This window comes from Portunus trituberculatus, chromosome 13 (assembly GCF_017591435.1).
Source record: "Portunus trituberculatus isolate SZX2019 chromosome 13, ASM1759143v1, whole genome shotgun sequence".
Classification (NCBI taxonomy): Eukaryota; Metazoa; Arthropoda; class Malacostraca; order Decapoda; family Portunidae; genus Portunus; species Portunus trituberculatus.
In genome coordinates, this window is record NC_059267.1 from 11,869,959 (window position 1) to 11,882,458 (window position 12,500).

The following is a 12,500-nucleotide window of genomic DNA, read 5'->3' on the forward strand; positions in this document are numbered from 1 at the left end:
AGAATATTACATTTCTCCATCAGCTTCGCCACATTGATTTTCTTATCTTTTCTGACATAGTCAGTGTTCACGCTAATCTTGGATTACTTTTCCTTCTATCCCTGAGGGCTACTCCTAGCTGCGGGTGTTTTCTTGAGCGAAGTGTTCCGCGGAACACGGCGGCCAAGCAGAGAAAAGCCACCGGCACCGCAGCGCGCCATCTCCCAAACCCAATCACGGTTTGCCTCAGCCACAATCCTGCGGGAACATTCACGCCTGACATTCTGAGAGGCGGTGACGGCAATTAGCACCTTCTAGGATGGTCTAATCGTGTCTCGTACGGATATATGTCTTTAATAATGATTATGAGTTATCAATGATTATGTTATCAATGAAATACAACATCCACACTCTTGTTAACTGGTAAGAACTCTGTGACTGTAATGAACGACTCATGTCAAGTTTGTACTTGGCGAACACAATGAAGCTACTAAACATATCAACAGCCTATGATTTCTTTCCACTTGAAATTAACACAAAATAACTTGGACCGAGTCATTAAGGAATTCTAAAATACGCGGTGAGAACAGCTGAAATCAGACCTTTTGGCTAAGATCAAAGTGTAGTATCTGTTCTTATCAGCTTAATATCTGATACGATCCCCATGTGGGATCTACGATATTAAACTGATTTTTGGACTATGGCGAAGTGCTAGGGCTTGCTCCACCTTTGCCGCGGATCGGCCCGGTATTGCAGTACTTCCGGGATCGGTCTACTTTTTTGGGCCGCCGTGGTACAGTGGAACCATGCGTGCTTTGGGATCCGAGGGGTCTCCAAGCGCACGGGTTCGAATATTGTCCACGGTCCGAGTGTAGGTTGGGCTTCCTCACTCGGGGCAACGGTTTCCTAGCGGGTGGGCTTTGAGATAGGGATACCCAAAAGTATCCCTTTAGCCCATAAATTCCGTGAAAAGCCCACATGGTATAAAAAAAAAAAAAAAAAGATGCTCTGACGGTTACACCTCTCTGTCCGTCTCGGCTGCACACACTCACGAATAGGAGATACAGTTCTTCACAGACGTAATGGTGGCAACTCATGATTTGTGCTGAATCTGCACGCACCCTCAAGAAACCCGCTTGATCGTACTGTTCACTGGGGCTTGGTGAGAAAATACTGTCAGAGGAGAAAGGAAGTAAGAGTGAGTATTTATATAAATTGCTTCCTCTTCTTTTTTCTTCCATTCATTATCTCATTTTGTCACAAATACTTTATGTATATTAAACACTTTAAAAACACATCATTAAGACGTTTTAAGAAATATTGTGTATACACTTGTTTTGCCTGCAATTATGAGTTTTGGTGTATAAAATACCGGAAAACACAAATATTACCCATTTTTTTTAACATATTTTAGTTCATTAAACAAATACTGTGTATATAGAAAACTTTCAATCGAGATAGTTTTTTCCCATAAAACACCTTGAAATACACATCAATAAGACGTGGAAATATATATTGTGTATGTACTTGATTTGCCTGCATTTCTGAGTTTTGTTGTATAAATGTTGAAAACACCAAAACCCTTTTTTTTTTTTTAATATTTCATTTAAAAAAAAAAAGAAATAGTATGTATAAACAGGTTTTCCTTGCATTTCTGAGTTTTGGTGCATAAAAAACTGAAAACCAGTAAAATAACACGTTTTTTTTTTGCTCGTTTTCGTTTACCATATTGGCTTATTTTCATCAACTTATCCTTTTGAAGCATAACAATGTAAAATGAATTCAATATACAAAATTTTCAAACGAGGTCGTTTTTTTTTCATAAAACATCGTAAAAATACATAAATAAGAAGTTTTAACGAATATTGTGTATATACTTGTTTTGCCTGCATTTCTGGGTTTTGGTGCATAAAATGCTGGAAAATACAAACACAACCATTTATATATATATATATATATATATATATATATATATATATATATATATATATATATATATATATATATATATATATATATATATATATATATATATATATATATATATATATATATATATATATATATATATATATATATATATATATATATATATATATATATATATATATATATATATATATATATATATATATATATATATATATATATATATATATATATATATATATATATATATATATATATATATATATATATATATATATATATATATATATATATATATATATATATACATATATATATATATATATATATATATATATATATATATATATATATATATATATATATATATATATATATATCACTTCCTCAAACAAATAGTGTGCATAAGCATTTGCCTGTACTTCTGAGCTTTGATGCACAAAGAGTTGAAAACTACTAAAATAACACGTTTTTGTTACTTTAATTTCGTTTCTCTTTATTGACTTATTTTTCATTAATTTTATCGTTTTGAAACATAACAATGTAAAATGAATACAATATACTAAATTTTCAATTGATAGTTTTTTTTATATTTTCATAAAACACCTTAAAACACTTAAAAAGACATTTTAACAAACATTATGTATATATTTCTTTTGCCTGTTTTGGTGCATAAAATTCTGGAAAGCATCAAAGTAACCCATTTTTTTTTCATATTTCACTCTTTAATCAAACATTATGAATATTGACGATTTGCATGGATTTCAGATTTTTGGTGCATTAAAAAAGTTGAAGACTACTGAAATAACACGTTTTTGTTACTATTTTCACGTTTCTCTATATTGGCTTATTTTCTTTAGTTTTATCGTTTTCAACCATTACAATGTAAATTACTTCAATAAACACACTTTTCCATCAAGACAGTTTATTATTTTTTCTATAGAACACCTTATAAACACATAAAAAACATAAGAACATAAGAAAGGAGGGAAGCTGCAAGAGGCCTCCCCAGTGTGCTTAATCTACCTAATTCCATCTATCTTTCCCATCCATGAATTTATCTAACCTTTTAAAGCTCCCTATTGACTCAGCCCTGACTACGTGCCCACTGAGACTGTTCCACTCATCAGCCACTCTGTTTGAAAACCAGTTCCTTCCCATTTCCTTCCTAAACCTGAATTTTTCAAGCTTAAACCCATTATTTCTGGTTCTGTTCCCGCTACTGATCCTAAGAACTACATTCATGTCCCCTTTGTTAAAACCCTTATACCACTTAAATACTCCTGTCAAGTCTCCTCTTAACCTACGTCTCTCTAAGGAATGCAGACTAAGTTTTTTCAGTCTCTCTTCATAGGGTATATCCCTCATTCCCTGTATCCTTTTAGTTATCCTCCTTTGCACGGACTCCAATAGAGCTATGACCTTCCTGTAATGTGGGGACCAGAATTGTACCGCATAGTCAAGATGTGGCTTGACCAGCGCTAAGTATAATTTTAGTATTACTTCGGGACTCCTGCTTTTAATACTTCTAAAAATGAAACCTAATACTTTGTTCGCCTTATTACTGGCCTTGATACATTGCTTCCTTGTACCGAGATCAGAGCTAACTATGACTCCTAGATCTTTCTCATACTTGGAACTTCCTAGTGCCACGTTATCTATTTTGTATCTATTGTTTGGATTATCTTTACCTCAGCACCTTGCACTTGTTAATATTGAACTGCTTTACCATCTATCTATCTGTCCTGCAAAGCCTTGGCATCTTCTGAATCGGACCTAATTAATCTACCTATCTTTGTGTCGTCCGCAAATTTACTGATATCACTATTAATTCCACTATCCAAGTCGTTGATATATATTATAAATAATAATGGCCCCAAAACTGAGCCCTGTGGCACCCCACTAACTACTTCTCTCCACTCGGAAGTCGAACCATTTACTACCCTTTTGTCACCTGTCGTCTAACCACGCTTTAATCCAACCTAATATTCTACCCTCTATACCGTGTGCTTTAACCTTTTTTAAGAGCCTCTGATGAGGTACCTTGTCAAAGGCTTTACTGAAATCTAAGTATAGAATGTCATAATTATCATCTTTATCTGCCGCCTCATAAACCTTACTATAAAAGCTCAACAAGTTTGGTAAGACACGACTTCCCCTTCGTAAATCCATGATGTGTGTGATTTATCAAGCCGTGTTTGTCTAGGTGTTCCTAATGTTTTTCGCTATTATTGACTCCATTAGTTTACCCACAAATGAAGTTAAGTTGACAGGCCTGTAATTAGACGTTTGGGTTTTACCTCCCTTCTTAAATATGGGAACCACATTAGCTTCTCTCCACATTATCGGTACCTCACCTGACTCCAGTGACATCCTAAAAAGTGCCGCTAAAGGCTCGCTTACGACGTCCTTGCATTCCTTTAGAACCCTTGGATATACTTCATCAGGGCCTGGTGACTTGAATTTCTTTAGTTTATCTATCTCCTGCTCTACCATCGCCTTAGTTGTAAGGATATCTGTCAACTTTTCACTATCCTCTTCCCTAAATACCTCATCGCTATGTGGGATTTCCTGTGTGTTCTCTTGGGTGAAGACAGTTAAAAAATACTCGTTCATAATTCTACTAATCTCTTCCGCAGAACTAGCCATTTCACCATTTGTTGTCCTTACCTATTTCTTCTCTACTTTTCGTCTTATATAATTAAAAAAAATCCTTAGGGTTCGTCTTCGCTTGGCTGGCTATCCTCAACTTATATTCACTTTTAGCTTTCCTCGTTAACCTCTTAACTGATCTTACTAATTCATAGTATAGTGGCCTTAAAGCTTCATCTCCTGCCTTTAGCCTGTTATATATATATATATATATATATATATATATATATATATTTCTTTTTTGCCCTATGCATCGCTTTAATCTGTCTGTCATCCACCTAGGAGCGTTGCTTCGTGATTCTATTGTTTTATATGGAATGTTGGCTATCTGACCGTCACGTATTTTATGTAGGAACTCAGTATAGTTCTCACTAATCCTCAGCTGACCGGGATACCCCCCAGCTTGCCCCTCCGCCTCACTCTCTCTCCGCACCATCCCGACTTCCCACCTCCCCGCTCTTTCTTGGTCCCCCCGTTCTTTCTACCTGCCTAGATCCACCTTGCCCCTGCCAAGCGATTTGTAAATACTTCCTTAATCCATAGAAGTTAGCCTTTCTGAAGTAAGATACTATTTTTTTGTTTGGTTTTCTAAAAGTTTCATGCCATTTCAATGTATACCTTACTTCTTTGTGATCGCTGTTACCTAAATGGCCTCCAACCTTCACCTGTGTAACTGCCTCCTCCCTGTTTGTCATAACTAAATCTAGAATATTATTTCCCTCATATTTCAAGTACTGTCATTTATTTCGCCAACACAGAGTGAATGTGTATTAATATCCCATCATTCTGATCATATTCAAGCATCCCTGTACTTATAACTTTTCTCATCCCTTTTATATGGATCTATAGCTGGGAGGAGGAGGAGGAGGAGGAGGAGGAGGAGGAGGGGAGGAGGAGACACGGTAGCTGCGTCACGAGCCTGAATAAGTTCTCCTGTGATATACCACACACACACACACACACACACACACACACACACACACACACAATTAAGAACAGATAAAATACCTTTACCTAACATTTTTTCTGACCGAGAGAGAGAGAGAGAGAGAGAGAGAGAGAGAGAGAGAGAGAGAGAGAGAGAGAGAGAGAGAGAGAGAGAGAGAGAGAGAAATATCAATCTCCTCCCAGCGCAGAAAAGAACACCACTGATTGGCTTGTGTGGGTCAGCCAAGTCCAGCATTCCAGGAACAAAGGGGAGGAGCTTAAGTAAACACTAAATTCTACCAGTGCGGTCTCTGCTTGGCTGATTTCATCTCTGACAGCGCTTCTGCAGGGGCTTCAGCGTGACGCGGCCGCCATGACTCCAGGAAACACTACAGAATGTCTCAGAGTGGTCATGGAAATCGTAGGTTCCGCACTGCCGGCGTAAAAGAAGGTGTTCAGGGTTTTAAGGCGTTAGTAAATGTTCTTCGGGGTTTCTAGGTTCTGGTTTTAGGTATTTTCATGACTATAGTTGTTGTTTAAGGACTCCGTATTATCTATCGGAAAAAAAAAATATCCATGAAAATCCGTAAAATCTTCTTAGTGGGTTCTGAAGAGTCCTAATGGGAGTCTTCCAAACCATGGAGTCTGTCTTTAACTCACTGAAGGGTACTTAGCGCTTAGCAGTGTCAAGTCTAACCATGAAGGTCATCCAGCAACACAAATATTAGAAAAGTAACGAGAAGAGACAGCGAATGTCTTGTTGGAGAGACAATGTGGCATTACTTGCACTCCTTTTGATGGCGTTACGTTCTATACATGCAAAGTGTCTGGGATGGCGGTCTTTTCCACCTTATCATTGCATGTTCACGGTCGTAGATAGACGGTAATCATGTCGAACTCAAAGTTTCACAGGTGACAAATACTGAACAATGGGCAAACGGATTTAAGGATGCTTTTACGTTTCTAATGATAAATTGATAAGAATTTTACATTGTTAATTTGAAGAATATTCTTGACAACCCGACTAACCAACTCTTTAGATTTTCAAAATAATCATGTAGTGAGAGATCAAAGTATTTCAGAACATTGTCCCTAGATGTTAGTACGTTTGCCATTTGATTCTTTTAGGTTAGTACTTGTTATTTCTACATTTCTTCAAATCACTGTCCTGTTAGTCCTCGCTAAGACTTGTATTCAGAGACGCTGCACTCTCTCAACATGACTATTTTCAAGACCATATAGATGATTAGCTGTCAAGAGTGCTTTTGCCATTAATATTATAGAAATCTTGTTAATCTATCACTAAAACTGGAAAGAGATTCCTTTAACAAGCCGTGTAGCATCAACTAGGGCCTTTGAAAGTAGTGAGGTGCGCGCATAAGGGTTTCGTAATGGCAATCGTAGGACAGTCCCATGAGTCGTGTGATCGTAACCCACTGTGTTCGTGTCTTCCTCTCCACAGTTTGGCTACGCTGTGCTCATTTCGGGCACACCAGGCAACTACCAGTACAGCGGCCCTGTGGTGACCATCCTGCACATCATAGAACGCCACCTTGGCCTGTGGTGAGTGCAAATATCAATTTTCCACTTTATGTTCTGCTGGCGGAATATTCTCCAATCTTGTTTTTATTTTTATTTTTTTACTTGAGGAAATAATGCGTAGGTTTGTTTCTGTGTGCACCACATTATGCGTGGCTAGCTTGTTGTAAGTTGTATGGTGCTCGGTGTGTGATTGCATTTGATATTTTTCTTCATTTATTTAATTAGTTTTCTATCAATTCTATTTTTCTAATTAATTTGTTAATTTAATCAATTTATTTATTTGTTTACTTACTCTATTAACTTCGAAAATTTTTAACATTTCAAACACTATTCCATCTTCTCTCAACGCCCTTTGGTAGACGTTATTACGTGCATGAATGAAATAATTATTTACATGGGCGACTTCTAAACTTTTCCAAAACTACTGTCAGTACTACTGCTACTACTACTACTACTACTACTACTACTACTACTACTACTACTACTACTACTACTATACTACTACTCATTATTACTACTGTTACTACTACTACTACTACTACTACTACTACTACTACTACTACCACTACTATTACTGTGCTACTACTAGTACTACTACTGCTACCACGGTCATTATTAGCTATACATGAGTTGCCAGAAATGTAGATAATATTCAGTTTAATAGTGAAGGCAAGCAGCGCAGGGCAAGAGGCGGGCAGTGGTGTGGACTGTGGATTGATAACAGGTATTTCTAGTTTCCAGTTCATGGTATCGATATTTTTTTTTTTTTTTTTTTACATTACAAGGGCACTGGCCAAGGGAAAACAAAGTGTTGGAAAAAAAAAAATCCCGCTGGTTGCCAGGCCCTGTTAAGAGGAAAGTAGGAGAAAGAGAAAAAACAAAAAAATCTAAAAGGAGGGTCCAGTTAACGTAAGAGGTGTCTTGACACTCCTCTTTTGAAAGAGTTTAAGTCATAGGCAGGTGGAAATACAGACACAGGTAGAGAGTTCCAGAGTTTACCAGTGTAGGGAATGAAGGAGTGAAGATACTGGTTAACTCTTGCATTAGGAAGATGGACAGAATAGGGATGAGAAGAAGTAGAGAGTCTTGTGCAGCGAGGCCGCAGGAGGGGAAGGCATGCAGTTAGCAAGTTCAGAAGAGCAGACAGCATGAAAACAGCGGTAGAAGACAGATAAAGATGCAACATTGCGGCGGTGACTTAAAGAATCAAGACAGTCAGTTAGAGGAGAAGAGTTGATAAGACGAAAAGCTTTAGATTCCACCTTGTTTAGTAAAGCTGTGTGTGGATCCCCCAGACATGAGAGCCATACTCCATACACGGGCGGATAAGGCCCTGTACAGAGCAAGCAGCTGGGAGGGAGAGAAAATGGACGAAGACGCCACAGGACACCTAACTTCTTGGAAGCTGATTTAGCAAGAGTAGAGATGTGAAATTTCCAGTTTAGATTTTTAGTGAAGGATAGACCGAGTGTGTTTAATGTAGAGGAGAGGGAAGTTGAGTGTTATTGAAGAAGAGAGGATAGTTGTCTGGAAGGTTATGTCGAGTAGATAGTTGTAGAAATTGAGTTTTTGAGGCATTGAACAAAACCAGGTTTTCTCTGCCCCAATCAGAAACAAGTGAAAGATCAGAAGTTAGGCGTCCTATAGCATCTCGCCTTGAGTCATTTAATTGTTGTTGGGTTGGGCGTCTGTTGAACGCTGTTGAATAATGCAAGGTGGTATCATCAGCATAGGAGTGGATAGGGCATTGAGTCAGATTTAGGAGATCATTGATGAATAATAGAAAGAGAGTGGGTGATAGGACAGAACCCTGTGGAACACCACTGTTGATAGTTTTAGGGAAGAACAGTGACCGTCTACTACAGCAGCAATAGAACGATCGGAAAGGAAACTGGAGATGAAGGTACAGAGAGAAGGATAGAATCCGTAGGAGGGTAGTTTAGAAATTAAAGATTTGTGCCAGACTCTATCGAAGGCTTTCGATATGTCAAGGCCGACAGCAAAGGTTTCACCGAAGTCCCTAAAAGAGGATGACCAAGATTCAGTTAGGAAAGTAAGAAGATCACCAGTAGATCTGCCTTTACGGAAACCATACTGGCAATCAGAGAGAAGGTTGTGAGCTGATAGATGCCTCATTATCTTCCTATTAAGGATAGACTCAAAGGCTTTAGAAAGGCAGGAAATCAAAGCTATAGGGCGGTAGTTAGAAGGATTGGAGTGGTCACCTTTTTTAGGGACAGGTTGAATGTGAGCAAACTTCCAGCAAGAAGGATAAATAGAAGTAGAGAGACACAGATGAAAGAGTTTGACCAGGCAGTGAGCGAGTTCGGAAGCACAGTTTTTGAGAACAACAGGAGGGACTCCATCCGGACCGTAAGCCTTCCGAGAATCAAGGCCAGAGAGGGCCAGGAAAACGTCTTTATAAAGAATTTTAATTTTAGGGATGAAGTAGTCAGAGGGTGGAGGAGTAGGAGGAATATGCCCAGAATCATCCAAAGTTGAGTTGGTAGCAAAGGTTTGAGCGAAGAGTTCAGCTTTAGAAAAGAAGAGACAGCTGTAGAGCCATCTGGATGAAGTAAAGGAGGGAAAGACGAAGAAGTAAAGTTGTTAGAGATATTATTGGCTAGATGCCAGAAATCTCGAGAGGAGTTAGAATTGGAAAGACTTTGACATTTTCTATTGATGAAAGAGTTTTAGTAAGTTGGAGAATAGATTTGGCATGATTACGGGCAGAAATATATAGGGCATGAGTTTCAGCAGTTGGATGGCTACGGAACCGTTTGTGAGCCGCCTCTCTATCATTGACAGCACGAGAACAAGCAGAGTTAAACCAAGGCTTTTTAGCTTTAGGGTTAGAGAAAGTATGAGGAATGTATAGCTCCATGCCAGAGATAATCACCTCTGTTATGCGCTCGGCACAAAGAGAAGGATCTCTGACATGAAAACAATAATCATCCCAAGGAAATCAGAATAGTACTGCCTTAGTTCCTCCCACTTAGCAGAGTTAAAATGCCAGAAGCACCTCCGCTTAGGCGGGTCCTGAGGCTGCACTGGAGTGATAGAACAGGTAACGGAAATTAGATTGTGGTCGGAGGAGCCCAACGGAGAGGAAAGTTTAACAGAGTAAGCAGAAGGGTTGGAGGTTAGGAAAAGATCAAGAATGTTGGGCGTGTCTCCAAGGCGGTCAGGAATACGGGTAGGGAACTGCACTAGCTGCTCTAGGTCATGAAGGATAGCAAAGTTGAAGGTTTGTTCACCAGGTTGGTCAGTGAAAGAAGATGAAAGCCAAAGCTGGTGGTGAACATTGAAATCCCTAAAATGGAGATCTCAGCAAAAGGAAAGTGAGATAAGATGTGCTCCACCTTGGAAGTCAAATAGTCAAAGAATTTTACATAGTCAGAGGAATTAGGTGAGAGGTATACAGCACAGATGAATTTAGTTAGAGAGTGACATTGAAGTCTTAGCCAGATGGTAGAAAATTCTGAAGATTCAAGATTGTGGGCACGAGAGCAAGTGGTGTCGTTACGCACGTATGCGCAACATCCAGCTTTGGATTGAAAATGAGGATAGAGCAAGTAGGAGGGAACAGAAAAGGGGCTGCTGTCAGTAGTCACAGACAACTGTGTTTCGGTTAGGAAGAGAAGATGAGGTTTAGTAGAGGAGAGGTGGTGTTCCACAGATTGAAAATTAGAACGAAGGCCACGAATGTTGCAGAAATTGATAGTGAAAGTATTAGATGAAGTGTCAAGACACCCAAGGTCGACAGCAGAGGGGCAGTCCGACCTGGGGACATTTATGGTCCCTCCCAGAGGGGACTCCGAGGCAGGGCGTGGTGAAGCCATTATTAAATTTTGATTTGAAGAGAGTGTAAAAGTGTAAGGTGTTGTAGTGTAGTGTAGGAAGTAGTAGAAGTTGTCTTTAGAGGGCAGGCTGCAGCTGCTCAATTGTATAAATGAGACCACAAAGGGAACCGGGAAGAGAGGACACGGGGAATCACTCAGTCTGCAGCACTGCCTACATCCCCGTAAGTACCTCTCCTGGAGTATTCCACCGGGCGGCAGGTGACTACTGCCTACTCCATATATATACTCGTAAAGCCCGTATTCAGAAACACTTCCCCTCTCTTTTTTTATCATTCCTGAAGACCACAGAGATGATTAACCTCCTTCGAAGCCAAAGTTGTTCCTCTTGTGAAGGTAGAGAGGAGGCGATGGCGTAGTAGATAGGGTGGTGAGCGTGGATCGGGCATACGTCCACACTTAGATTCGAATCCTACCACATACCGCTTTGAAGCTATGCCACCATCATGTCACCATGATGCCCAGGTTCTATAGGTGGTTACACCAAAGATGCGCTTGGGTGGTCATATGGACCCTGATATAGGTACCACTATAAACAATATTTCCTGCGCCATTAATGGGCGGAAGCTTAAGAGCGCTTCTCACATATACTCTTCAAGTATGCCTACAGGCGCTATAGGCCATAAAAAAAAAAAAAAAAAAATGAAGCCGCTGTAGCGTTTGGCCAGACTCACAAGGATCGAAGCTGTTTGGCTGCCCAAGGCTTCTTTCGCAACCTCACAAAATATATATCTAGATATACGATCTGGTGTGCATGAATCAGTCAACGTAGGGAAGATATACAATAAATTACTTATTATTAACAATTCATCCTCACCTCCTGTAATAACATTCTCGATGGAAAGGCCAAAGAACACAATTGAAAAAGTTTCACTCATGCCTGTTTATAATTTTTCTCATGATGCAATGAAAACAGTATCTTGTTTTTCTATCTATGTGTACTTAAGAAGTATTTCTGGATCGAGGGAAATCAATGCTGCGCCCTTGCTTGTCTTTATTCCTTGCGATGCGCTGCTGAAAAAGTCTCCGTTGTTGCAGGAAATGGACTTTGCCGGGACGCTGTTCGTGGTGACGTCGGAAAGACTGGCTTCTCTGGATTTCAGCGAGCCTCTCTATATTGATGAGTACAATTCAATATATATCCGGCCCGGAGTCACCCCCGACATGGCGAGTTTCATCAAGCCCTACAACCCCCTGGTAAGCGGCGGGGCGCGGGTTGTCTCACCACATAACTAACTCGACCTTTGCTTGACATACCTGGGACTTATTAACACCAGTATTCAGAAACGCTTTGCTCTCTCACTACGACTACTTTCAAAGGAAACAAAAATTATTATCCGGGTTCTCAATGTAGTAATAATGTAACAATCTCGTTACTCCGTCACCAGAATCATGGAAACGCACATAAAACCAGTGCAACTTTAAACAGAACCTATTGAAAGTAACGGAAGAGTAGCACAGTGTTTCAGAATATTGTCGTTAGTGGTGGCAAACGGAACTCAGATTCAAATTCAAAAGAATAAATATAAAACTAAAGACTGAAAAGAGACAAGCGAGTTGTGATTTGAGTATGCGAATTGCAAGTGAGGGGTTACAGTGTTGCTGTAAGGG

General features: G+C 39.3%; 2 protein-coding genes and 1 non-coding gene across 3 annotated transcripts in view; all 3 read left to right on the forward strand.

Moving 5' to 3' along the window:
* The window catches only part of LOC123503206 (glutamate receptor 4-like), a 5,303-nt gene extending 4,838 nt beyond the window's left edge, over positions 1 to 465 (forward strand). Inside the window, exon 8 of the mRNA XM_045252749.1 lies at positions 107 to 465. Within this exon, the coding sequence (XP_045108684.1) occupies positions 107 to 267 (161 nt within the window). The 3' untranslated portion in view covers positions 268 to 465. The remainder of the gene's footprint in view (positions 1 to 106) is intronic.
* A 107-nt stretch (positions 466 to 572) lies between these two features.
* Positions 573 to 760, forward strand: LOC123503329. Its single transcript, XR_006674418.1, has one exon. It is a non-coding gene; the product is annotated as a U2 spliceosomal RNA (small nuclear RNA).
* Positions 761 to 5,207: 4,447 nt separating this feature from the next.
* Positions 5,208 to 12,500, forward strand: part of LOC123503150 (glutamate receptor 4-like) — a 12,111-nt gene continuing 4,818 nt past the window's right edge. The window contains exons 1-4 of the mRNA XM_045252655.1: positions 5,208 to 5,229; positions 5,826 to 5,908; positions 6,950 to 7,050; positions 11,855 to 12,086. Coding sequence (XP_045108590.1) covers positions 5,208 to 5,229; positions 5,826 to 5,908; positions 6,950 to 7,050; positions 11,855 to 12,086 — 438 coding nt within the window. The remainder of the gene's footprint in view (positions 5,230 to 5,825; positions 5,909 to 6,949; positions 7,051 to 11,854; positions 12,087 to 12,500) is intronic.